At 36.5% G+C, this 24,569-nt stretch overlaps 2 protein-coding genes across 8 annotated transcripts; one reads left to right on the top strand and one right to left on the bottom strand.

Moving 5' to 3' along the window:
• Positions 1-3,632: 3,632 nt before the first annotated feature.
• LOC103453552 (inactive protein kinase SELMODRAFT_444075) lies at positions 3,633-9,075 on the top strand. Of its 6 annotated transcripts, none has more exons than XM_008393091.4 (10): positions 3,633-4,057; positions 4,611-5,474; positions 6,022-6,173; positions 6,278-6,372; positions 6,512-7,551; positions 7,664-7,824; positions 7,925-8,001; positions 8,103-8,250; positions 8,348-8,497; positions 8,626-9,075. In XM_008393091.4, the coding sequence occupies exons 2-10, from the start codon at positions 5,294-5,296 to the stop codon at positions 8,875-8,877; spliced, it is 2,256 nt and encodes a 751-aa protein (XP_008391313.1). In that variant the 5' UTR covers positions 3,633-4,057; positions 4,611-5,293; the 3' UTR covers positions 8,878-9,075. The 6 variants fall into 6 exon arrangements, with proteins under 6 accessions (XP_008391313.1, XP_008391311.1, XP_070660687.1 ...); XM_008393089.4 differs by having other exon boundaries at positions 3,675-4,057; positions 6,512-7,575; XM_070804586.1 differs by lacking the exon at positions 3,633-4,057 and adding an exon at positions 4,182-4,462.
• Positions 9,076-9,723: 648 nt separating this feature from the next.
• On the bottom strand, positions 9,724-14,175 carry LOC103453553 (uncharacterized). 2 transcript variants are annotated; one of them, XM_008393092.3, is made up of 10 exons: positions 12,802-14,175; positions 12,642-12,704; positions 12,144-12,225; positions 11,955-12,029; positions 11,626-11,722; positions 11,464-11,509; positions 10,609-10,712; positions 10,358-10,427; positions 10,040-10,122; positions 9,724-9,961 (listed from the first exon to the last, which is right to left on the bottom strand). In XM_008393092.3, exons 1-10 carry the CDS (start codon positions 13,003-13,005, stop codon positions 9,931-9,933), a joined length of 855 nt encoding a protein of 284 aa, XP_008391314.1. In that variant the 5' UTR covers positions 13,006-14,175; the 3' UTR covers positions 9,724-9,930. The 2 variants fall into 2 exon arrangements, with proteins under 2 accessions (XP_008391314.1, XP_070660689.1); XM_070804588.1 differs by having other exon boundaries at positions 11,644-11,722.
• Between the last annotated feature and the right edge of the window lie 10,394 nt (positions 14,176-24,569).

Below are 24,569 nucleotides of genomic sequence, written 5' to 3'. Positions count from 1 at the left end.
TCGTTTGGTCAGTGCACTGGCTCCTGTTAACGTGCTCCGTGAGCGAAGATTTTCGCATCATCGAAAAATGGCCCAAGCTTGTCATGATTACAGTCCGTGAAATGAATCGACGGTTCATCAGCAGCGGTGACCGGTTACGGCAGATGGATGAGTTTGGATGCGATGCGATTGGATGAAGGTGGTGTTTGCGTGGGTCCCCCGCGGTGGTCCAGACGTGACCTGTGACAGGTCTTTCTCTCTCTCAGCTCACAGCTGGGTGTTGGGTTGAGGGCATACGGCGAAGGTCAGAGACAGAGAGTATGGCATTTATGGTTCGTAAATTGAACGGGGGTGGGGGCTACAAGAATATGGACAACAAGGGCAGGGTTTTGAATCTTTTTAACTAATTTAATTTTTTGATGAGAAAACAAAAACATAAAACTATATCCACTTAATACTATGTTTTAGTGGTATTCCTTTTCATTAGTAGGTGAGAGGTTTTAGGTTCGATTCTTCGCTAAAGATGAATTTGAACCACGTTATCGCTAGCTAATTGTGAGGCTAAACCCACCCCTTCTCCCTTAGAATAGGTAATATCATTTGTTTTAAAAAAATACTGAAAAATATCAATAGGGTGGTGCTATCTACACATCCTTTTTTACTTTTCACACCTCTTTTAATCTTCGGCCGTCAAACCGAATAAATTGAAGAACATCAATGGACAAAATTAATAAGAGTGTGTGAAAGGTAAAAATGAATATGTGAATAACACTAACTTATCTGTATATCACTACACTACACTTAGTACTAAATGACACGATTTAACATTTGTATATACATTTTATTTCTATTCATTGCTTTTCGTTTAGATGCGTAAATAATTGAAAGTGATAGATTACCCTGATAGTTAAGGGTTTTCGCTTCATCCAATACATTTTGAGTTTAAAGCTCCCCCTTTCTCTTAATGTTGATTAATATAAAACATTGCTTGTATTAAAAAAAAAACATACATAACTCTTCACTTGTGATTGCTACATGCCTTTTTAAGAAAATACTTTCATTGATGAAAATAATATAATCCAAATACATTGACAAGTATTCGAACTTGGTTGTGTACGGATGCAGTGAAAAGAACACATTTTTTTTTTTTTGCCAAACACTAGATTTGTTATTTTATGTGTTAAATTAGGGAGCTGATGGGGTTTGAATCTACCTCATAGTGCAAGGACAACACTTCTCTTCAGTCATCAACACTGTGGTAGAGGACCACTTAGAGTGAAAACTATCTTATTTATGATCGAATATGCAACTTCAAAATGGAGTTATAATTGTTAATAAATCTTACAGGAATCTTGTATTTACTATTTTATTTCTATTTATTTTGCAAAATTTGATGTAACCATCGAATTAGGTTGATAGAATAGAAAGAGATTTACCCCAAAATTATTGAAATCTCAATCAATTATAATTTGAGGTAAATGTAGGTCAAATAATTAGCATAACTTTAGGACATTGAAATCAGCAAACTTTAGGACATTGAAGTTATCAAGTTATACAACTTTTCGGCTAATTCAAATCCACTGTGAGCATATCAAACCGGACTCCTTTTCTCCTTCCACATTCTCACTCACTTCCCTTTAATTCAAATAATTTTTCCTTTAATTCAAACTAATTTCCCTGAATAACCCTTAATTTAGGGCAGTGCATTTAACACACCCATATTTACGTTCCACACTTTTGTTTATTTATGTCTTTTGGTTTTTTCAATTCATCTGATCTGACGCCCGGAAGTTTAAAGGAATACGCGGCAAGTAAAAAGAGATGTATAGATAGCAGTGCCCTTAATTTAAACAAATACTATAAAACCAATTTGTATTGGTTTATATGCACTTGATATGTTCGGCTCTTAAAAATTAACGAATTTGATACTAATTAATTGTAATTGCTCTATCAATAGCTTTCAAGCCCCATTACTTCACTGTATATATGAGTGTTTTGTTAAAAAAATATGAAAAAAAAAAAGCGAAGATAGTGTAAGAGCAATTCCACCCCTAAAGACTTTGTGCTAGCACCTATTGCATTTATCTACTCAAGTGAACAGTAATAGACCACAGTAAATAGTAATAGGCCAAAGCATCTCCACTCCTAAAAAAATGCGCTAACACAAACGATATTCACCCCTACAAAATGCGCTGGCACCCAGCCATTTAAAATATTTTAAATTTTTTTATAAAAGAATAAATAAATAAAATAGTTTTAATTTCGAATAAGATTTTTAACCAATCTCGTAACGCTACGTGTCATTATCCGAACGTACTATTTTGTGAATAGTGGGGATTGCAAGAAGGTGAAGATAATTAAAATGAGCTTGTGGTTGAAGAATAAACTGTATTTTTTTTTTAAAGTTTATGTAATTTTATTTGGTGTGTTTTTTTTTAAGTTTATTTGGTGAGGTTATGTAATCTTTTTTGATGTGTTTAAATAAAGTACACTTTAAAAAATTTGAAATTGCATAAAGTTCTAAAAATAAATAAGAAATTACATAAAGTACTAATAAGAAATAAGAAATTACACAAAGTACTAATAATAAATAAGAAATTACATCTATAAATAAAAATAAATAAGAAATGTAACATCTTCAATGACCTTCCACGTAGACATTTTTTTTCTCTCAAAATGTAGAAAATATTGAAATGTAGAAAGTGTAGAAAATATTGAAATGTGGTGTAAGGTGGAAGATGAGGGTTAGGTATTTATAGAAAAAAAAATTTAAAAATTTATGTATTTTTTAATAAATTTTCTGTATTTTTTCATAATTTTTAATAAATTTTAATGTAGTTAATTAATCTGGACCGTTGGATTTGAAAAATATTCAAATCCAAGAGCCAAGGAGCTGCCACGTGGCCAACGGTCATAATTCTAACCGTTGGGCCTTTTTATTTTTGGGGAAAAAATGTGGACCGTTGATCTGTAAAGGGACGGTCCATTTTAAAAGTAAAATTTTAAATTTTTTTACCATTGGAAATCCAACAATCTAGAAAAACTAGCCATTGGAAATCCAACGGCACTGAGAGGGCCACGTCACCTACTTATGAGTGAAGAACAAGTGGGCTAACAGTAGGCTCCGCTGCCTGCACCCATTTCCCCTACTCACGCCCACTTGCGAGTGCACTGCACTAGCCAGCCAAATAGGCCGGTCTCTGGGTCTGTCAAAAATGGGCTGGTCTGTTGCCTGGCTTGGGTTGGGTGCCAGACAAGTTTATGGGCTAGAGTGAATGGACTGACCCCAGCTTGGTTTTTTGACTGGGTGCTGGCACATTTGCACCTGGGTGGAAGTGCTCTAAGCGGGTCACCACATTTTTGAAATGAAAATTAAGTGCTCCTAAACAATGTCATTGTTGTGCGTGCCGCTTCAATTCGTGTTTATAAAGGTAAAAAGCAACCAGACTCTACTTTTTTGGTCATGGTAAGATTATCTATGTAATCATATTTTGTAAATTATATAACATAATTATTTATAATTGAAATTATTATTTAAATGTTAATTAATATGTTTATTTTTTATTGCTGAAATATAACATAATTTGTAAATATAACTTAAAAAATTAGTCTATCAAACATAAATATTTTGCCATACAAATTCAAAAATACCCAAACAATAATACAAAAAGGTCAAATCCTGTAATAAGACTAGCAAACAGGGGCATTTTCCAGAGCGCACTCCTCGACGGCGATCTACTGCTGAAAACTACAGAGTGACCCCTCTCTCTCTTCTCTCTCTCGGTCTCTGACTCTCTGACCTCTAAGCTCTCTCTTTCAGACTCTGTGTGGGTCTTTTGGAGTGTTTTTTGTTTCTGCTGTTCAACATTGTAGTAAAAATTTGTACTCATTGACTCTCTCTCTCTCCAGCCTCTCTCTCATTGATTTTGATTCTACTTTTTTACTGCCTTCACAGAAACCTTTCCTGCATTACCATTGATGCCGTATCTCTCACTTCTTCAATCCCCACTAACCCTAAACTTCCCCTTTCTTTTTACTCTTTCCGTGAAGGAAGACCAGAAATCAAGGATTGGATTTGGTAATGGTTTTTCGCTTCTGGTTTTTTTGGTTTCGTAATTGTTTGCTTCTGGGTTTAATCTTAATCACTTTTTAAGGTTTAAATGTGTGTGTATGTATATACATATGTATGTATATGTATCATAGTGTGGAAGAATAGATATATTGTACTTATAGAAGAATATAGATATATTGTCGTTATAGAAACTCTGCTTTTTTTTGAAGATTTTCTGGATTTTTAATGGTTTTCACGTGGTGGTAGGGTTGGTTGTAAATGCCGTATTTTCTTCCAGTTTAGTCTTGGCGTTAATGGGGCTTTCTAAAAAAATGTTGATTTGTTTTGGTCTTTCTGAGTTTTGTTGAGTGGTGGGTTGGGGAAGATTTCAAGCATTTTATATTCTGTTGATTTGGGCTTAAAATATTCATGGTTAGCTGGTACAAATTAGTATTTTATACTTCAATTTTGTTGATATTTGTTTGGCTGCTGAGAAAACAGAGGAAAAACAACAGAAATTTTTTTATCAGGACCTTCAGTTTATATTTCTTAATTTTCTCTCCATTCCACCATTTTGCAGGTCCATAATTGTGTGATTTTGTACAGAATCTGCTACATATTCGGTGCTGCTGGTGATTTGATTGTTCTTTTTGGGTACCTCATGCTGTGGGATCTGAAAATCTGAAGCTTTTTCTTTGAGGGACTCATTTGACCGCTTTTACTTTTTCCATTTGTTTCACTACTCAATTATTTGAAGGATCGAAAGCAGTCTGATACTATACACCTCTGTGTCGTTTTGCATATTCTGCATTGATTCTCTCATTGTCGCTGGGCGTCAGGAAGTGTAAAATCAAAGCACGGTTGTCTTTTTTTTTTTCGTAGAGAATCAATATCTTGCTTTCAGAGCCATAAGGGTGTCCAGAACTAGAAAATTTACATACCAATCTGGGGGTGTTCGTCCAAAACCGTCACTGGTTGAGAAAGTGAGGATCCCAACTGGGTTTCTGAGTTAGATTCTTGGGAATTTAGGTGAATTGGGTAAAAGGGTCTTTTCAATTGACGTTCTACAGCAGCTAAGCTGCTAGAGCGACTGGTGGTGCATGTCTGTTAGTCAATGTCTCGGAATCTAGAACAGTGGGGGGCAGCCTAATTATGGAAATATTCGTTTCGATGTGTTTCTTTGCTTGTGGTTTGAGGGCATTTGAGAATTGAACAGTTTGAGCAAGGTGGTTTTGCAAAGATAGTGTGGTGTAAAATTTGACAATGAGTCGAGAACAGAAGCGGGGGAAGCAGGAGAAGGGCTCTGATGACGCTGAGAAGGTTGTCGTCGCGGTTAAGGCCTCGAAGGAAGTTCCTAAGACTGCTCTGGTCTGGGCCTTGACTCATGTTGTTCAACCCGGGGACTGCATAACACTGCTTGTGGTTGTGCCGTCTCAAAGTTCAGGTATCTTTACTTTTCCTTTTCGATATTTTTGCCTGTTTTTGTGTTCAATGAATACATAATATTGGTGTATTTTACTTCAATGCCTAGACCCTAATAGTTCCCCCTTTAATTTTGCCTTGCAAAAGATCACACATCTTTTTGTTCCATCCTACTTTCTAAAGGGGGTTGTTAATCTTTGTTTATTGCCCTTGTAATTTTTTGTTATATGATGTAATTAAAGATATTACAATTGGATGACTTGTAATTAGCACTGTGTAGTATCTCATTCTTTTTTATCAGTCAACTTTTATTGTTTTCTTGGTTGGTGAGGTTGGCTGTATATCTTATCGACTCTGTGACGACAGCTTACACTGCAATTTGAATTTGTTTGAGTTATTTGAGGATGTTATCAGGATGTTTTGATTGAATTGTTCCAATCACAACGCTAGTAATTACTGTGAAAACACACTTGCACTTTAGTATTTCCGGAAAATCTTTTCCATATTAGTAATTGTTTACTTGTTGAAATTTTTATGCTGACAACTTATTCATATTTCCCAATTTTCAGGTAAAAAGTTATGGGGCTTCCCAAGATTTGCAGGGGATTGCGCCAATCACCGGAAGTCTCATACAGGAACAACCTCAGAGCTGAAGTGCGATATATCAGATTCCTGCTCACAGATGATCCTTCAGCTTCATGAAGTTTATGATCCAAATAAGGTAAGTTCATTGATATTTGATACCTATTATTATTGTTATTATTATTATTATTCATAATGCACATTTCCATTTATGTTGATGCCTTGTTTGACTCTATTTTGCAGATAAATGTCAAGATAAAAATTATTTCTGGATCACCTTCTGGTTCTGTGGCGGTCGAGGTCAAAAAAGCTCAAGCCAGTTGGGTTGTTCTAGACAAGTAATGCTCTATTTGTTTTTCTTTTCCACAAATAGGCTTGTAGTTTACAACTTTATGATCAGGGTTCTTTGGATCATTGTGTCCTGCATTGAAACTATATACCTTTGCCTAAATATTAATGTGTTTGTGATGTTTACAGACATCTTAAACATGAGGAAAAACACTGCATGGAAGAGCTGCAGTGCAACATTGTGGTAATGAAGCGTTCCCAGCCAAAAGTTCTTCGCTTGAATTTGAATGGATCATCTAAGAAGGAACCTGAATTGGCCAGTTCCTTGCTGTCTGAGCATGGTGCAGGGTCTGATGAACATGCCAAGCAGAAGAATGATTCTTTGAGTTCCATTCGAGAGCTGGTTGTGACTCCAACTAGTAGTCCAGAGCTTGGGACGCCATTTACAGCCACCGAGGCTGGAACTTCATCAGTGTCAAGTTCAGATCCAGGAACTTCACCTTTTTTCATTCCAGAAATAAATGAAGATCTGAAGAAAGAGGAATCGTTAGTTAATAAAGAAAACAAGGTTCTTGATGACAGTAGTTCAGACACAGACAGTGAACATTTATCAGCTTCTTCAAGAAGTTTGAGGTTCCAACCATGGATAGCTGAATTTCTTAATTCTCATCGCCCATACTCGCAACACATGGAAGACAGCTCACACAGAAGTAACGATAATTCAAAAGCATCTACTACCAAGGATTTGCTGAAATTTTCAAAACTTGATAAAGATGCTGGAATTGGAATGCGAAATTTTAGAGTTGACATGGAGTTCAGCGGAAATCTGAGAGAAGCAATTTCACTGTCTAGTAATGCTCCTCCAGGCCCTCCTCCATTATGTTCAATATGCCAACACAAGGCACCTGTTTTTGGAAAACCTCCAAGGTGGTTTAGCTATGCAGAGCTGGAGCTTGCTACTGGAGGATTTTCGCAAGCCAATTTTTTGGCCGAAGGAGGGTTTGGTTCTGTTCACAGAGGGGTGCTACCAGATGGCCAGGCTGTTGCTGTCAAGCAACATAAATTGGCTAGTTCTCAGGGGGATCAGGAGTTCTGTTCAGAAGTAGAAGTCCTGAGCTGTGCTCAGCATCGAAATGTTGTCATGTTGGTCGGCTTCTGTATCGAGGACAAAAGAAGATTGCTGGTCTATGAATATATATGCAATGGGTCATTAGATTCTCATCTATACAGTAATATATCTTTCTCTGGCAGTGGTAAACTTATTCTGTATTGAATGATACTTGCTGTTAATTTTATGTGAAACCATGTTGCGGACTCACAATGGATCTGGGTTTATTTCAGGGCGACATTGTGAGCCTTTAGAATGGTCTGCACGGCAAAAGATTGCTGTAGGGGCAGCTCGAGGGCTACGATATCTTCATGAAGAATGCAGAGTGGGATGCATTGTGCACCGTGACATGCGGCCAAACAACATCCTCATCACCCATGATTTTGAGCCACTGGTACTGCAACCTTTTAGTGCTGTTTGCAGATGCATGAATTGTGTATTTAGCTAGCTCGTTAGTAGATAAAACTATTGACTTTATTCACTTTTCTTGCAAGGTTGGGGATTTTGGCCTCGCAAGGTGGCAGCCTGATGGGGACACGGGTGTGGACACGAGGGTCATTGGAACATTCGGGTAAATCTCAACTAACAGGCTTTACCAATGCGATTTGACCTTCCATCCAACTCTGTTATATGCTGCTCTGCAATTGTCTGGTGTGTTCTTTTGTGTTGCAGATATTTGGCTCCTGAATATGCTCAGAGTGGTCAAATCACAGAAAAGGCTGATGTTTATTCCTTCGGGGTGGTCTTGGTGGAACTTGTTACAGGGCGAAAAGCTGTGGACCTTGACCGGCCTAAGGGGCAGCAATGTCTCACTGAATGGGTACGATTAAGCAAGTTGTAAATATACATATGTTTACCGATTTTGTTCTAGTCTGTTGCCCGATGTTTGTTGCTTATAAACTTTAGATCCAACACAGGCACGGCCGTTGTTAGAAGAATATGCCATTGATGAACTGATTGACCCAAGACTTGACAACTTCTATTCCGAACACGAGATTTACTGCATGCTGCACGCTGCTTCGCTATGTATACGGCGGGATCCTCAATCTAGGCCTCGCATGTCTCAGGTAAAGAGTTAACTCTGGAAAAAAGACATCCCAACTTGTTCTAATAGACTCCCACTTCCAGCTTACTTCTGCTTTGTAGGCAACTTATCTTGAACGTTTTGACACATGTTTGTTTCGTGTTCTTTAAGGTTCTCCGTATACTAGAAGGTGACATGGTGATGGATACAAATTATATGTCAACGGCCGGGTACGATGTAGGATGCCGGAATGGTCACGATGTGGGATGCCGGAGTGGTCGACTTTGGTCAGAGCAGCAGCAGCAGAAGGAACATCATAGCGGCCCTATACTCGACGAAGCGATGGACGGGTACGAGAAGCTCTCTCGTGAGAATTTAAGGCCAGGTTTCAGGGAGAGGGACAGAGTAAGGCGGACTCCATGAGAAAACCATTTGTAAAGCGCTCGCCTTCCAGAAATACACATATTTGGTGGACTAAATATGTGAGCTCCTTTTTGTAATGCAATCCATATTCCTTTGATATTTTGGTTAATGGCACCTGCGTTGTGCTTCTGTATAGTAAAAAGAAGAGAGTAGCAAGTTTTATTGGTGAATCTAATGAAAAATACCACTTCAACCGTATGTCTAGGGATGGGCAAATATCCATTGGTTACGGGTAATCGCGGTTACCCGTCCATTTAAATTAAACGGTTATAGGTATTAACCGCTGTTATAAACAGGTAACCGTTTACCGAATTATTTTATATATGTAAAACTAATACAAACCATGTTCTCGATCCAATAATACTTAGCACCTAATTATTTTATATATGTTATAAACGGTTATGGGTTATGAGTACCTATGACAATTTTTTTTTTTAATTTTCAAATTGTTAAAAAATATATAGACAGGTGAAAAAGAGGTAATGGTAAAAAAAAAAAAAAAAAAGATAAACGGGTTAAAAATGATAAATGGGTAAACGGATATTAAATGGTTACGATTAAATGAGTATACGATTATGGGTATGGTTAACCGTTTATAAACGGTTATGGGTATGAGTATAACCGTTTAGGCAATTACCCAACGGGTATACAGTTATAGGTAAATAACCGCGGTCACCCGTCCGCCATAACTGTTGCCCATCCCTAACCGTGACGCGGACGCCACGAGCATGTTTTTGGGCAAATTGAGAAACTCGGCCGAGCACTGATTCTAAACATAGTCCTATAACTGGTGTTGGTTCTATTTATATGCCAGATAAAACATAAATTGTAACCGCACTGCATGAGTTCAAGTCACAACTATCTGCAAAATTTGTAATAGGAAGAATCATGTGTAGTCTTACAATGTTGGGAGTGTTTGAAACTCAAAATTAAAGTTGGACTTGGAGCACGGTAACAGCTACGCTGGGTTTAGAAAACAGCGGTTGATGCAGTATGGTCGAAAACAGGATGCTTGAACCTGCCTGACTGTTGTTTACCTCAGTCCCTTTTCTTCTACGACTTCCTCATTTTAGACCTTGCATATCTAGAGGAGATGAAAAATTAATTAATAATGTGATTGTTTTGCACAGAGGATAATAGAAAATGAGAGGAGGGGGAATACTCTATATGCATGCCGCCCCTGTCTGAAGATGGTAACGAGCTTCCACGAAGTTCATCCATGGCTTTGTTAGCTTGTTCAATTTCCTGCCAGAGAATAAAGAACTTAGCCAGACTCAGACCATTAGCTTTGGTGCTAAAACGACCCTTTGATTGCATACCTTGTTTTTGTTTTAATAAAATATTGAAGAAGGAAAAATAATACCCAACATATTCATTCATACTATGTGCATTAAGCTCCTAGGTACCAAGTTCAAATCTTTTTCTCTTTCCCAAATGTCGTAATTGAACAATGAAAATGTCAGCATTAGGGATGGGGTACCTCAAAATCAGCAAATGCAACTGGCATTCCACCTTTAGCACGCAGTTTGATCACGTTGAATCCAGTATACCTGACACCAATTGAGGTCATCATTTTTCCAGTAATTTATTCAAAGGATGATTATGCAGTTTAAATATGGAGATAGTCTGAGGAGAGCCAACTAATAAGAAGTTTATTCAACCAAATCTCCCCCGTCCCTTTCAATACAACGACAAGTGAGAGTATCCGGGAGAAGAATAGCAGCTACTCACTGAGATAGAACTTGCTTCAACTCATCTTCCGTGCAATTTGGACCTAGATTTGCAATGAACAGAGTAGAACATTGTCCTGCATCAACATGCTTTTCAGGTTGGTCCTGCACAACCAATTAGGAAACCAGATAGGAAACGTTTACATTTACAATCCTACCTATGTAAATGTTCTGCATCTATTTTCACATGGCACTCGTACAAATGTGTAAATTTAAAACTCCGAATTTCAAGTTTAGATTAAAAACTCCAAATTTTGTCAAAATATCACAGGCTTTCTTTGCAAATCCTTAAACTCTGCAGTACATTGTTTTAACAGACTTTCGGCTAAAGATGGTTCGTACATAGGAAGAAGATACAAGCCTGAATAAAATAATAGAATATATCTTGTTCTCATAAAACAAATATTTAGGGGCAGTTTGATAACAATTTCATTTTTAGTTTTTAGTTTTCAGTTCACTTTTTTTGAAAACTAAAAACTCAAATCTTGTTTGGTAACTACTTCCTTGAGTTTGCAACATTTGGCCTTGAGTTTTCACTTTTTGGTTTTGAGTTTTCATTTTTTTGAAAACTGAAAACTGAAAACTGAAAGTAGTTACCAAACAAGATTTCAGTTTTCAAATAAAGTGACAAGTGAAAACTAAAACCGAAATGGTTAGCAAATGGCCCCTTAGTGTATCTTTGCATGCTTGCTTATCTCACCCAGTATTCTTCCACTTCAAGCTTCAAACAGTAGAGACAAGAAGCTAGGAAGTAAAGAGTAGTAGTGGTCTGACTAACACAGACAGAAATCACAAGACTTATCAACAACATAATGATAGCCGTTTTGTTTATAACATTATCGTAGATTTCACTTACATTTACAGCAGCTACAGCATTCTCAGAATCCACCGCAGTCTCACCGCTGCACATAACCAACAAGAAAATAGACTCAGCTCCTATCAGAAGATAAGCAATACTTCTGCTATATTTGCAGTCCTGTACAGGATATCAATTGAAGAATGTAACAAAAATATGCACTTCTCCAGCTCTTTCAACCTCTTCGTGGTTGCTAGATCACTCTTGTCCCCAGAATCATGCTTGTCAGTTTCAGATGGTTCATCAGATTCACTTTCTCCTGAATGTGCAAAAAATGTCATCATGCACAAGTGAGTCATAGGATCATGGTCAGGTGGCAATGCCTATCCCTTGTGAAATTTTGGTTATGCACAATTCACATGAACAAGTAAGAGATAACAAAAATCTAAGACCGTACGAGAAAAAGAAATAGAAGTTTTCTAAAACAGGAGTTACTAACAATCACAAACATAATGGGGGAAATGAAATTCAAAAAGAAGAAAGCACATTACCATCATCACTAGACGTTTCTTGGGTATCAGCCTCTTTTTTAGTTCTTTTATCTATAACAACATAAGCTCCACTACCTGTTCACATAGCATGCTAATTACGAATATGAAAAGGTAAAAAATCTCACTATATTGTCTCCGATAAAAAATGCAAAATTGTAATATCAATAAATATCACACGCTAAAATCAACCTGGTTTACGCTTCCTTCTTGAGTTTGATCTGGCAAGTTCAATATGCAGCAGGGACCCAGTTTGAGGATCAAATTTCACACCCTGGTGATTGCATCAAAGGAAATACAAACTCAGACAAAACACCAATTATAACCCAAGTTTCATACATTTGTCATATCATTGAAAGGCATAGAATCATAGATACAGTCCTCTTTCAGACTCGAAACTTTGACATTCAACACCAACATCTAAATAGAACGAAAAATCAGAACTCATGGAATTCGAAAACACTAAAAAACCGCTAAAATAAAATCTGGAAATCCTCCTTTTTCCGCCCAAATTTCTCCGAAATCATGTATAACAGCATTACACACACACACTTTGTTAACAGAGATTAGATTAGAAAGAAGATTCATGTTAACAAATTCCTAATTAGAAGCTCAATTACTCATATAAAATAGCAAATGCACACATAAATATATGAAGAAAAAAAATTTGAAGCTATTATTTTTGCTCACATTTAACGAATGCAGAGCTGCCATTGCTGACTGGTGATTGAAGAACGTAGCAAAAGCAACGACCTGAAACAAATAAACAAAATTTTCGTTCAATTTTCCCTGGAAAAAATAAACAGAAACAGAAATATTCAGAGATGTAGACAAACGGGAAAAGCTTTACCTGGTTGCCGCGACCCGTGTACTTGAGCTGGCAAGAGTCGAAGCCCGGGCGCCGGCGGAAGAGGTTGTGAATCTCACGCGCTTTGACGTCGTCCGGGAGGCCGGAGACGAAGAGCGTGTTGATCGCGCTCCGGTCACTGTAGTCCTGTGGTTGTGGTTGCGGTTGCGGCTGTAGATAGTAGGGATCGTACGGTGGATGAGCCATTTGGTTGGCCGGAGAATTGGACGTCTGAGATTGAAGAGTGAGTGAGTCGGTGCGGCGAGATGGTGGTGCTGGAGGAGGTGGTGGTTCTCTTAAGTCTGAACCGAGATTTTTGGGATTTCGGGAGACAAAGACATGAATATTTTTAACCAACGCCAAACAGTAAATATTGCGATTTTTGGGATTTCTGAAGAGGGACAAGGATTGTTTGCCTTCATTTTTCCATGACCTTTTACGTCCTCCTGTATATGTGGTTACGGTTAAGTCACGTTAAAATTTTATATTACTATTCATTTTTATTTTATTATCTTTATAAAAAAAATAATATAAAATGTTAACGTGGTTTAACTGTGATCACACAAAATAGGAGGGCATGAAAGGACATGGAAAAATGGAGGGCAGACAATCCTTGTCCTCTGAAGAGATACTCGATGCCAAATAGTAATTTAGTTTATAAACTTTTATAATGAAGTATTTAATATTTTTTTTTGTCAAACGATAAATTTGTTAGATTAGGAAGTCGACAAGATTCGAATTCATGTCGTCGTAGTGCAATGACAACACTCTTCTTCATTACTGTATTAGATGGCTACTTGCAACATATTTAATATGGGGATTATGTTGGAGATATGCCTTGAAAATCAATCTTTAGAAGAAATCTTTCAGGACAATGGTTGTATATGTAGATAACTCTAATACAGCAAAAGGGCAAAGTCACTCATTAGGACTATCTCAATAAACGATATACATCCAAAATAGTGAATCCATGGATAATGGATCAATGGAAGAAGTAATCTAATGATGTTAGACTGTAGAGACCTTCTTCACATAACCATATGTCCAAAAGGTTCCTGGTCATAGGATTGTCAGAGGGACACTGACAATACATAGACCAGTACATACTATGTCCCCTTCAAATGGGAAGGATGGAAAGTCTCAAGCCATTCGTGTAGTGACACTAAGATAAGTATGTAGGTGCTTATTAAGAGAATGAGTTCACTGAACACAATCAAACGAGAGTACTTGCATAGAGGTCTACTCACATGTCAAGCAAGTAACTCTACTGATTGGAATAATGTAAGTAATCATTTGACATGAGACATCATAGTTGTCTTGGGGATACGTTGATGATCATTTGATAATGAGACGTGACCACATCTCATCTTGGATGTGTTTTATGCATTGTTGGGGTCAGTGATTTATTCTTAGAAACATATGAATGATCAACAAAGGATCTCTAATCCTCGTTATAAGAGGAAGAATACTCTAAGATATAATTCGGGAATCTTCAGCCGAAGTATCGAGCATAATGATGGAATGCGTTCCTATACGACCCAATTGAATCATATAACTAGTATAATCACATTAGGGGTTTGACATTAAGTATCCATATCCTAGTAATGTGATTGTGAGTATTGTATTAGAGAATGATCGAATTATATTGTAATTCCAACTGAATAGGTTCTCCGACCAAATTCTACATTAGCTTGGGTAGCCATGATATATGGTTAGATGTCACTCATGGCTTGTGGGTTCTTCTAGATGATTAAATAAGTAGTCATCAAAGAAGAAGGAGAAATAAAAGTAAGTTTTAATTCACTGAGTGATTGGATAAATACAAATTAATTGGATTGGTACCAATCACCTCACTGCCTTGCTAATTAAAACCTAAAACAATTATATACCAATACACTCTTGTGGTAAGACAACTAAAGGATGATGGAATTCATTAATTTGATTAATTAGGTGCTATGATTAATTAGAAAGTCTAAAGAAATCATAGAAGCGATGAAAGATCGTTTCAGGCTTAAAGAAAAGTTCGGGTTCATTCGGGCCCGTCAGGCCCAAGGCTTTTTATTCAAGCATAGGATGACTTGAAATGATAAAAACCCAAAGTCCAAACCTACACTAAGGGGCCGGCCAAAGATGAGGAAAGAAGAGAGAGAAAGAGTCAATTAGTTGACTTACTTCTTTTACCTTTATAAAGAGAGTTGAATGAAAAGTTTCATTAGGGCTTTTTGTGTGAACTTTTCAACAAGAGAAAAATAAGTCTCTCTCTCTCTCTCTCTCTCTCTCTCTCTCTCTCTCTCTCTCTCTCTCTACACATACATAACCGGCCACCAAGAGGGGAAATAGCTAATCATCTCTTCTCCTTTTGGTTATTCCAACATCTATCTCACTACACTAGTGGGTGTGGATCTTTAGAGGTCTTCTACTTTGGAGACTAGAGGAGAATCAAAGAAGTTCCAAATCTATCAAGGTGGAGGAAACAAGGAGGGAGGCTAGACTCAAGGAGTTCCAAGAACAAAGAGCTTGGAGATGGTCCATCCTTGGTCTAATATCTAGATCAAGAGGTGTAAAACTCAACTTTCACTTTGTTCTTCAATATTTTGTTTAATGCATCATACATGAACCTATGCTTCTTGAAGGAGATTTGCATGACTATAGCTTTACTAATATGTGATAATATGCTTCCGTTGCTTATGTATATAAATTTAGAATTGTATATGTATGCTAGTTACTAGAAATCCCACTATAAATCTCATTATTTCCCTTCAGATTAAGGGTTATTACAGGGGTGAAATATTTAGAACAATATTAAATTTTTTATATACTTCACGGATCACACCAAAAAATAGTTAAATTCATAATTATTACTCACGAAGGGTTGACAAACATGTTTATAACCTTGAATTGAATTTGATTTACAAACACAAAAATTCAACTTGGTTTTGAAACTCCTAAAAACTCGAATTTTCAAATAAAATAAACATGAAAATAAAAATAAAGTTTAGCTTTGGAAAGTACCCATTAAAAATGATTTCCGCATTTTTCTTGTTTCAATGCTTATTCGGATAAAAAATAGCCTTTGGATTTAATAAATAAAATTAAGAAACATAAGTTGTGCTAAAAATAAATCTCTTTAATAACAAGGGAGAAGAGTCACCAAGTACTGCAGTCTCTTGGTGAAAATTCTTATATTTGAATCTTCTTCGCGAATAAATGAAAAATTCTAGTTAGGTTTGAATCTACGACGAGTTTGATATTAATTGAACAATTATAAGTAAAAGTTTTTTCTATATAAATGCTTCCAAACAAGTTTAAATGAACTCTGTTAGGAAGTCTGCAATGCAGCATACTTCTTTGCACATGGGTGGGCACCTTCAACACTGGTGACCCAGCTATGAAGACCTATATTTCTAAAGTGTTTATGTAATAATCCTATGTTAAATATGTTATTAATTTTTTTGAGCTGTGTTATAAAATACTTACAGATGATAATTATTAATTATTTTGTACAAATCTCTTATACTCTAAATGGATTTTCTTAAATGGTCATTTTCTCACTTAATTGATTGTTATTTTATTTGGGCCATATTTAGTGAACAAAGCCGAATTACATTACACTTCCATTCGGCCCAATTTATTGGCTGTCACCCCCAAATCAACAATAAGACCAATTTATTGGCTATCACCCCCAAATCAACCATAAGACCAATTCCAATCTTTAGAGTAAAATTCAAATTTTAGATTCTAAACTTATCTTAACTTGCTCCAATCCTTGAGTCAAGTATAAGTTAAAACTAATTTATGGGACAAATTTAGCCTAGGATTCCTCTTTGGGTTAGTGGGGCTAGCTCATCATATATGTATATTTTTTTTAGTTTTATATTTATAAATTAATTGAATCCAACGATTAAAATCTAATTTGATCAAAATCCAAAGGTAATATATATATAATGGTTCAAATTTAAATCCAACGGAAAAAGTAATTAAAAAAAAATTATTTTACATGTTTTATATTCTTTCGTAGTGTTCTACGAGTTTTATGGTATCAGTTTAGTGATTTTTCAATATTTTAAGGTTAAAATATTCATAAAATTAAATTAGGATAGTCTACATAATTTATTTATTAAAAAAAGTTACTTTAAGAAAGAAATTATCCTAAATTCATTCTTTAATAATCTCGGGCTAAATATTTAACCCAAAAGAGTTGAACGAGAAAAACTGTTTCTGGGTTAAAACTTAAATTTTATGGGCTAAAATTTTATGTTTTAACCCAAGGATTGGAGATGGTCTAAGGGAGATCTCCTTCCAAATTCTTCTCTTTCTTCTTACTTGTTTCTCTCCTCATCTCTATGGCCAAGCTAACTCAACATCTTGATCTTAATTTCCTAGTTTTCATACAACTCCTACTTCATAGTACCGACTCTTTATTTGCATGAGGGGGCAATTAGACAATCTGAACCTGGCTTGCTTGGAGGAAGATAGACGCACCAAATTAGTTTTTGGAAAACTAACCAAAACACCCAAAAAACTTTCTTTTTAATCATCAGGACAAAACTTAGAAAAAATTCCAATCATGCCCTTCACACATGCATGCAAGATTGCATCAATGAAGGTGACACTTTCAGAAAAAATTTGCATGGCACAGTTGAGGTGGCAAACATTGCAGCAACCAAGACAATATGGGTTCACGTGACTTTCAGCAGTTTTCAGAAATAGTGCTGACAGCTTTTAGAAACAGTGTGTTGTCACTATCCAAAAAAGTTGTAAATATTGATAAGTTATTTTGTTTTGTTTAGGAATCAGCTTTTGTATATAAGGGAGCTTTTCCTCCTATGCAAGATACCTCTCTCAATATCTGAAAACACCATACCCACTTCATACACTCAAGCATTCGTAGCCTTCATAGTATCCTTGTAAACACTTCTTTGTAATCACTTTCTTGTAAACAACTATCTTTGTAAACATTCCATATATCAATAAAAGTTCAAGTGTACATATTCAAGCAATCTCCAAGTCTTAAGTAAGTTTTCTTTTCCTTCTTTAGTGTGTTTGTTTAATTAGACTTCTAGTCCAAAACAGGGAAACACTATTGTGGTTATATTATTAACTTGCTAAACTGACGATCATACTTTGTTCGAGCACTTTGTTATAGTTGAATACTTGCCATACAAATAACTGGACATTAGCTAGGGTACCTCTGAGTTCTTCGTACCTTTGAGTTCAGCCGTTAAGGCCTTATACTTGTACTGTGAGTGGCCGTCATGCTGAAACATGTCGAGTTCCATGTGCAAGGTTCTATGTCTAGTTGTTATAATGGTCATCCAACTATTTAACCAAGCATGCGTTGTGAATTTGGTATCAGAGCCAAATTTAGCATTTTAATAGTATAATTATAATAGTAAAGTACCTTGAAGCATTTTCTTTATTTTTACATAATGAAGTATTTACGATTAGAACAGATTGTCAAAATATAGTTTCTCATTATAACAAGATACATGCTAATAAACAGGCAACCCGAAGATGGGTTAATTTTATTGATTCAATTACAGGAAATGGTTTTAAACCAATTTTTGAACATATAAAAGGTAATGATAATACATTAGCTGATATCTTATCAAGATTAATTTGTTGAACATGTATGGAATATCATGGACCATCATCAGCAAATAGCACAAGGCTGCAAGGCAGAAGAGTTTCTTTTAATGGTATGATGATGCATCATCAACCTCCACCATTCAGTGGATTTCAAAATAGCATGAGCAGACCAGCATCACCACCAGTACCTACGTTCAACTTTAATGGCAATATTGTTGAAAGAATCAGAAATCCAATTTTGAGATATAGGTTAAGGGTACCAGGGCTTTCTGATAGGCAGTAGGTTCTCTTAGATAATTTTTGGAATATCCAAATTAAGCAGCCAAGCATGAGGTTAGGTCATGAAAAATTAATTAGAGCATTGGAACAAGAGTTTGATAGCTTTAATTTTAATTTCCACCAAAACCGGCAACATATTCATTCTCTTGAGCACAACCTTCAAGTCATCTCTAGGGACCATGAGTCATTACTTGGTAAGTTTACTAAAATGAACCAAGAACTCCAATCTCTTAGAATGCAGCAAAAGGCAAGTGACACTTTGAAAAGAGAATTAAAAATAGGTTTAGAAATTGATTAGCATAAGAATAAAGGAAAATAGGTTATTGAACCCATAGAACAAGAGGCTAATGAGCCTATAGAAGAAATTAAGATTGAGCTCTTAGAAGAAGACGTTGAAATGGAGCAACATCAAAGTAATGAGTAGCATCAGGTTCTGAGTGACAAAGAAAAACAAGAAAAATATGAAAGTTTTCTTAGGAATATATCTTCAGACTTAATATTAGATGATGTTTTATTAGAAGAAATTTCAAAGGCAAAATTAAGAATAATGCCAACAGATATGCAAAATGAGATCCTGAGCAGAGTATCACAGTCCATGAAAGAGTTACAATTACAATTACAATGCGCCTTGTATCAGTCCATCTTTGATCCAAAACTATGGATGGATATTATTACAAAGATGTATCCTCCATGTCTTTGTGATAGTACAGAGAATTGTATTTGTAAACCAGATGTTAGAGTATTTGTGGCTAGGATTAACATGAGAGATTTTGAATCATGGCATTTTAGTTATGAGCATCAGAAAAAGCATAATGTGGTAGAAGTTACCCCTGCCTTACTATTAGAGTTTAGTTATCTTGATAAAATATTTATTAACCGTATTTCTCAACTAGAATCATTTCCTGAAAAGCTTATAAAAGTAGCAGGAGATTTTCTAGAAAGGTGGAAAGAAATTTGCATAAGTTTTATTAGTAGTCCTCTAGATTGGTATGTACATATGCATAAGGAGAAAGCTAGACATATAGCCATGATCAATGAAGAGTCATTTAGACTAACCCCTATCTCCTCACATAGGTGGACTCCTTCATACAAAGACATTTTAAAATTTAGAGGGATTCAAATGTTTGCCTTAGATGAGTTTGAAGATTTTAGGTATGACATGGTACTAGTAGCAGAAGAAGAAGAGATGTATATTTACAGCAAGACAAGGATCAGTCATCAGCCTTATTGGAAGCCCCAAAATTTCAAAGAAGAAACAACAGAAATATACTACAAGGTGAAAGAAGATAGAGAATGAGATGCTGAGTTAGTATAAGGCGATGAACAATACTGGAATAATTTGACAGAAGAAGAGCTGCATAACATTGACAATATGGTGGAAGCCTGAAGAGCTAGCTGTAAATTAGCATAAGTTTAATAGCATAATGTAAAATAATGTATTCCCAGACAGAAATGTCAACATCATTGTGACCCCGCTGTAATGGCATAAGAGTAAATAAAGAAACGAACATGATCCATTATGGACTTTTCATACACAAAATGTCCTTTTGATTAAGAATGAATAGTTCCAGGCCCTTTTCGTTAGAACTCCCATTAGTTTTTACCATCCATATTACTTTGGCAAGTGTCACTAGAATAAGTTTGAAGTTGATCTACATCTCCACCAATATTATTTTATAAGTAATTTTACTTAGTTTCTAAGTTTTATAGCCTCCATTTCTAGTATAATTAGGTTTCCTGCCATTGTTTTCAAACATGAAATTGTTTGAGAAATGCATGCTATGCATGCAAGTTGTTGTTTCACATGGAGAGAGAGAGAGAGAGAGAGAGAGAGAGAGAGAGAGAGAGAGAGAGAGAGAGAGAGAGAGAGAGAAGGAAGAGAGTTTAGGGTTAGATTGTTCGATGTGTGGAGATTGTTAAGGGGATTGTCTTACAAAGGTTTTAGGCATCGATTGAGGTGAGTGATTTATGTAATGTGTTATAAACTTCTTATTTTATTATGAATGTGAAAACCACAAACTATTGTGGGTTTACTCTATGTACAAATCTATCTCTACTTTCAAGTTAAGCATGTTAGATTTGGTTAAATGTTTTCAGAGTTATTATACATATGATCATAATTGTTTGGGACTGTTCATGGAGCATGAGAACTTCAGTGTTGTATTATTCCAAGGGATGAATGTCAACTGTACACATAAAGGGATCATGCGATCAGAATTATGTGATATACGATTTTATATGAGTACTCTATTTTCTAGAGTGTAAAACAGCACGCTTGACTGCGTATTACATATTCTACTAGTAGGCGACAATGGTTGTTCACCCTTCACCCTTTTATTTTACAGATGAGTTATTTGGCAAGGCAAGGACTAGACGAGCTGAGGTTGTCTTAGAGGAGGGATTTAAGGGTTTTATTTATTTTTGTACACCTCATAAAGGTTTTTTGAATTGTCTGCATAAAAGAAGTTTGTTTCCCGTTTTTAGTTTTTTTTTTATTTGCGTACTGATCAGGGGTTATTTTTTTTTGGTAATGCGAAAACCAATTGAGGATGTGTTACAGATGACTAAACTGTTGAGATATCCTGACCTGTTAGAGTATGCCACATGTATTTTAGCTCCAATATGACCCGTCTTGCCCTTGACGAACTATCCAAACATTGTCCATATCTTGATGGGCTTACGAGCCTTTATTATGCAGAGCGCCTAAAAAGCCTACAATCATCAGGTCTCGAGGCCTATCTCGCCACCAAACAGCCTTAATGAAAGTGATCTTGATATACTATCAGTTCGCTTGCCAGTCCCTGCTCTTGGCAGGAACTGCCGAAGCATACTCGAGACATTTGCAGGGGAACACCTTCTGCAATGACCTTTTAGAATGTTTCTACATCGGTGTTGTATACGAGGTACCACTTTACTTCCATGTTCAATGAACCTAGATGCTAGGGCTTACTCCTTGTTTGCCTATAAATAGCCAAGCATTCATCCTTTTTCAAGTTAATTTCTCTCTAGCCACACTTATACAAATCTAAAATTCTCTCGTGACTTGAGCGTCGGAGGCCCTTTGGAAAACACCATACCTGTGTTAGTCATAACTTTGTTTGTCTTTGTATACTTCGTTTGTCTTGCATGTTTCTTGTCAATTCAACCTCGATAGAAATTTGCACAAACATAACCTATTTAAAATTTGGTTGAATTTTGACAATGTTGATTTTTATAGGGTAACCTAGAAATAGTTCGTATCATTGTATAACATTACAGGATGAGAAGGAGAATCAAGAAAGAAGAACAAAAAAGTTAAAATAAGAATGTTGTTGGCATTCAGCATATGAACTTTTTTCGTCAAAATCAATCCCTACATAATCAAATTGGGTTGAAAGTTGTTATTGAAAGCAAGTGTAAGAGAGAGCCTTCCGTACGACAAGAATGCAACTGGTATCTCAAGTTATTTATGTATTGTTATTTGCGAAAGTTCAACTGCATGACATATGAAATTTAGGGTTGGGCACGAGCTGGGTCGGACCCAATTTTGAAGGCATTGGACCAGACTCGGGTTTGAAAGAAGCAGGCCGGGTTAGTCCGGATAATGAAATTTCAGAATCTGGAACTGGACCTAACCTGACCCGTTTGAATGGGTCGGTTCAGGTCGGGTTCACGGGTCCAATGGAACATTTTTTTTTGTCAAAACTTACAAAAGAAGAACCCAACCAAAAAAAACACACACAGAAACCTAATCTACTAAATCCTCTACCGCAGCCAAAGCATTTTCCGTCGACCTGCAATTGCTAAAGACAATCCTAGGAATAGAAACAGAAATAAATCCCTTCAATTTCATGTCGAAAATTTAATTCAAAAACACATCTACGGATCTACTTCTATTACACCAAGTTCAAACATGTCGAAAATTTCATGTCTTTCAAGGCATGAAAATCCATCAAACATGTCGAAAATTTCATGTCCTCTGCCAACATACATTTCTACAAAAAAGTTCATGTCATCTATGGATCTAAACAACCCCCCCCCCCCAAAAAAAAAATCAATTTCAGTTAAAAACAAAAAATCCATCAAACATGTGTGTGTTGATGTGCTGAACAGAAACATGAACTATCACAAGACATTCATATATATATATATATATATATATATATATATATATATATTCAGATTCAAGTTAATTCAACAATAAATTTGAAATTGGAACATAACAGAGGTCAAGATTCAAGAACCCAACAAAATTCCGATTGATTTCGAGAGAGAGTGAGTGAGATAGGAAAAAACGAAGGAATTCTTACAGGCATTATGCATTCATAAATTAAAGCCAAAAAAAAAAAAAAAAAACGAGAGAGGATTTCAGTGACCATGGATCGAGATTTGATGATGATGGCGGCGGAGCTAATGATGATGGTGGCGGACATAGTTGATGATGGTGGCAGCAAACGAAATTAGGATGGTGGGAAGTGGCGGACGGAGGAGAGATCGAAGTTTGAGTGAGAGGAGATGAGAGATTGAGGGAAAGGGAAACTGAAATTCAGTTTAGAAAATGTTGTGGGTAAAATGGATAGGTGATTTTGAATGACTCAGATTAGAAAATGCTAGAAACGGGTTGGGCCAGGGGCCTGTTTATTCCTAGTTTAAGAACAGCCCCGCCCCACTAAATTTGTATACCCGCCCCATTTTGTGTTCTGAAATTTTGGACCCATCCCTTACCCACCCCAAACTGCGGGTACCCGCCCTGACCCGCGGGTTCTGGACCCGTTTACCCACCCCTAATGTAATTAACTTTGTATACAAGCTCCATAGTTTTTAGTGTAGATAAATTGATCTCCTTGCTGACATCTATAGTTTTTTTTTTTAATTTAAACATTATGTTGTTGATTGGATTGACATCTCGCCATTCCTAAGCTCAAGGAGGCATGGGTCGACTTTTCAAAGTCTACTTTGGGTGTCCCTACTTTAGCGCGCCTATCTGTCAAAGGTCATGCCTAGAGATATGCTCAAGTGGTCAAACTCTCCTAGCAAAGTTTACTTAGCATGGCCTGCAACTCCATTGTCATGGAGCAGACAATTGATCGGATCATATTTATATATATTTTTACTTCGAATTCACTCGTCTTTTCTTAGTTAGTTCCTTATATTTTTGAGCTATTTACGTTATTTTTGTGTTTATAGGATTTGTTATGCAAAGAAAATAAAAATAGAACAAGTGAAATTTTATGTAATAAATTCGTCAAAACTGTCTGTGTAGATCAGCTTTTAAATTAAATTAAAAATTATATTTAATAATGATAAGTCGTGATGATGTTTGAAACATCATCATGATGGTTTTGTTTTGTAGAAAAAAAAGAAAGAAAACGGTGGAAAGAAAGAGTTGGACAAAGAAAGGAAAGAATCCAAGGCAAAAGAGGAGTAGATGCGGGGAGTGTGAAGCAAGACAGGAAAAAGAATAGAATAAGAGTCCAGGTGGCGCAAAGAATAGCAAGAGGGGACGGACAGTCCACACGGGAAGCTGCCCTTGGGGGCAGCGGGAAAGAAAGAAGGCAGTAGGCGCAGGTTACAGGGGTGATACGGGAATAAGAGGCGAGAGAGCAGTGAGGGAAGGAGAGGTCAGAGAGAGAAGCAGCAAAGCTACCTTTGGCAGCTGGAAAGAAGGCGGAAAGAAAGGAATCCCGGGGGAAAAACGTGAGAAACCGGGGGAAGGAGAAAGGGGCTGCCCTTTGGGCAGCTCACAAAGGCACAGGGGCACAAACGGAGAGGAGGAGAAGAGCTGCTTTGGCAGCGTGAGAAATAAAGGGGTCTGGGGGATTGGTGTAGAGGAAGCTGCCAATTGGGCAGCTCTTGCGAGGTCAGACAGAAAAGGGGAGCGCCAGGAGGAAGAAGCTCGGATTGGGCAGCACGTGGCAAGTCAG

The sequence above is a fragment of the Malus domestica genome, chromosome 09 (genome assembly GCF_042453785.1).
Source record: "Malus domestica chromosome 09, GDT2T_hap1".
Lineage (NCBI taxonomy): Eukaryota > Viridiplantae > Streptophyta > Magnoliopsida > Rosales > Rosaceae > Malus > Malus domestica.
Note: the sequence above shows the minus strand (reverse complement) of the source record. Positions and strands in the feature narration are given on the sequence as shown.

Excerpts from the sequence above, each read along its gene's own strand:
- LOC103453552 (XM_008393089.4), top strand. The coding sequence starts at position 5,294 with ATGAGTCGAGAACAGAAGCGGGGGAAGCAGGAGAAGGGCTCTGATGAC. Across the intron at positions 6,174-6,277 it reads AAGTTTATGATCCAAATAAG|ATAAATGTCAAGATAAAAAT; the intron begins GTAAGTTCATTG and ends TCTATTTTGCAG. Across the intron at positions 8,498-8,625 it reads CTAGGCCTCGCATGTCTCAG|GTTCTCCGTATACTAGAAGG; the intron begins GTAAAGAGTTAA and ends GTGTTCTTTAAG.
- LOC103453553 (XM_008393092.3), bottom strand. The coding sequence starts at position 13,005 with ATGGCTCATCCACCGTACGATCCCTACTATCTACAGCCGCAACCGCAA. Across the intron at positions 10,713-11,463 it reads ATGCTGTAGCTGCTGTAAAT|GACCAACCTGAAAAGCATGT; the intron begins GTAAGTGAAATC and ends TTGGTTGTGCAG. Across the intron at positions 10,428-10,608 it reads TTGAAGCAAGTTCTATCTCA|GTATACTGGATTCAACGTGA; the intron begins GTGAGTAGCTGC and ends AATTGGTGTCAG.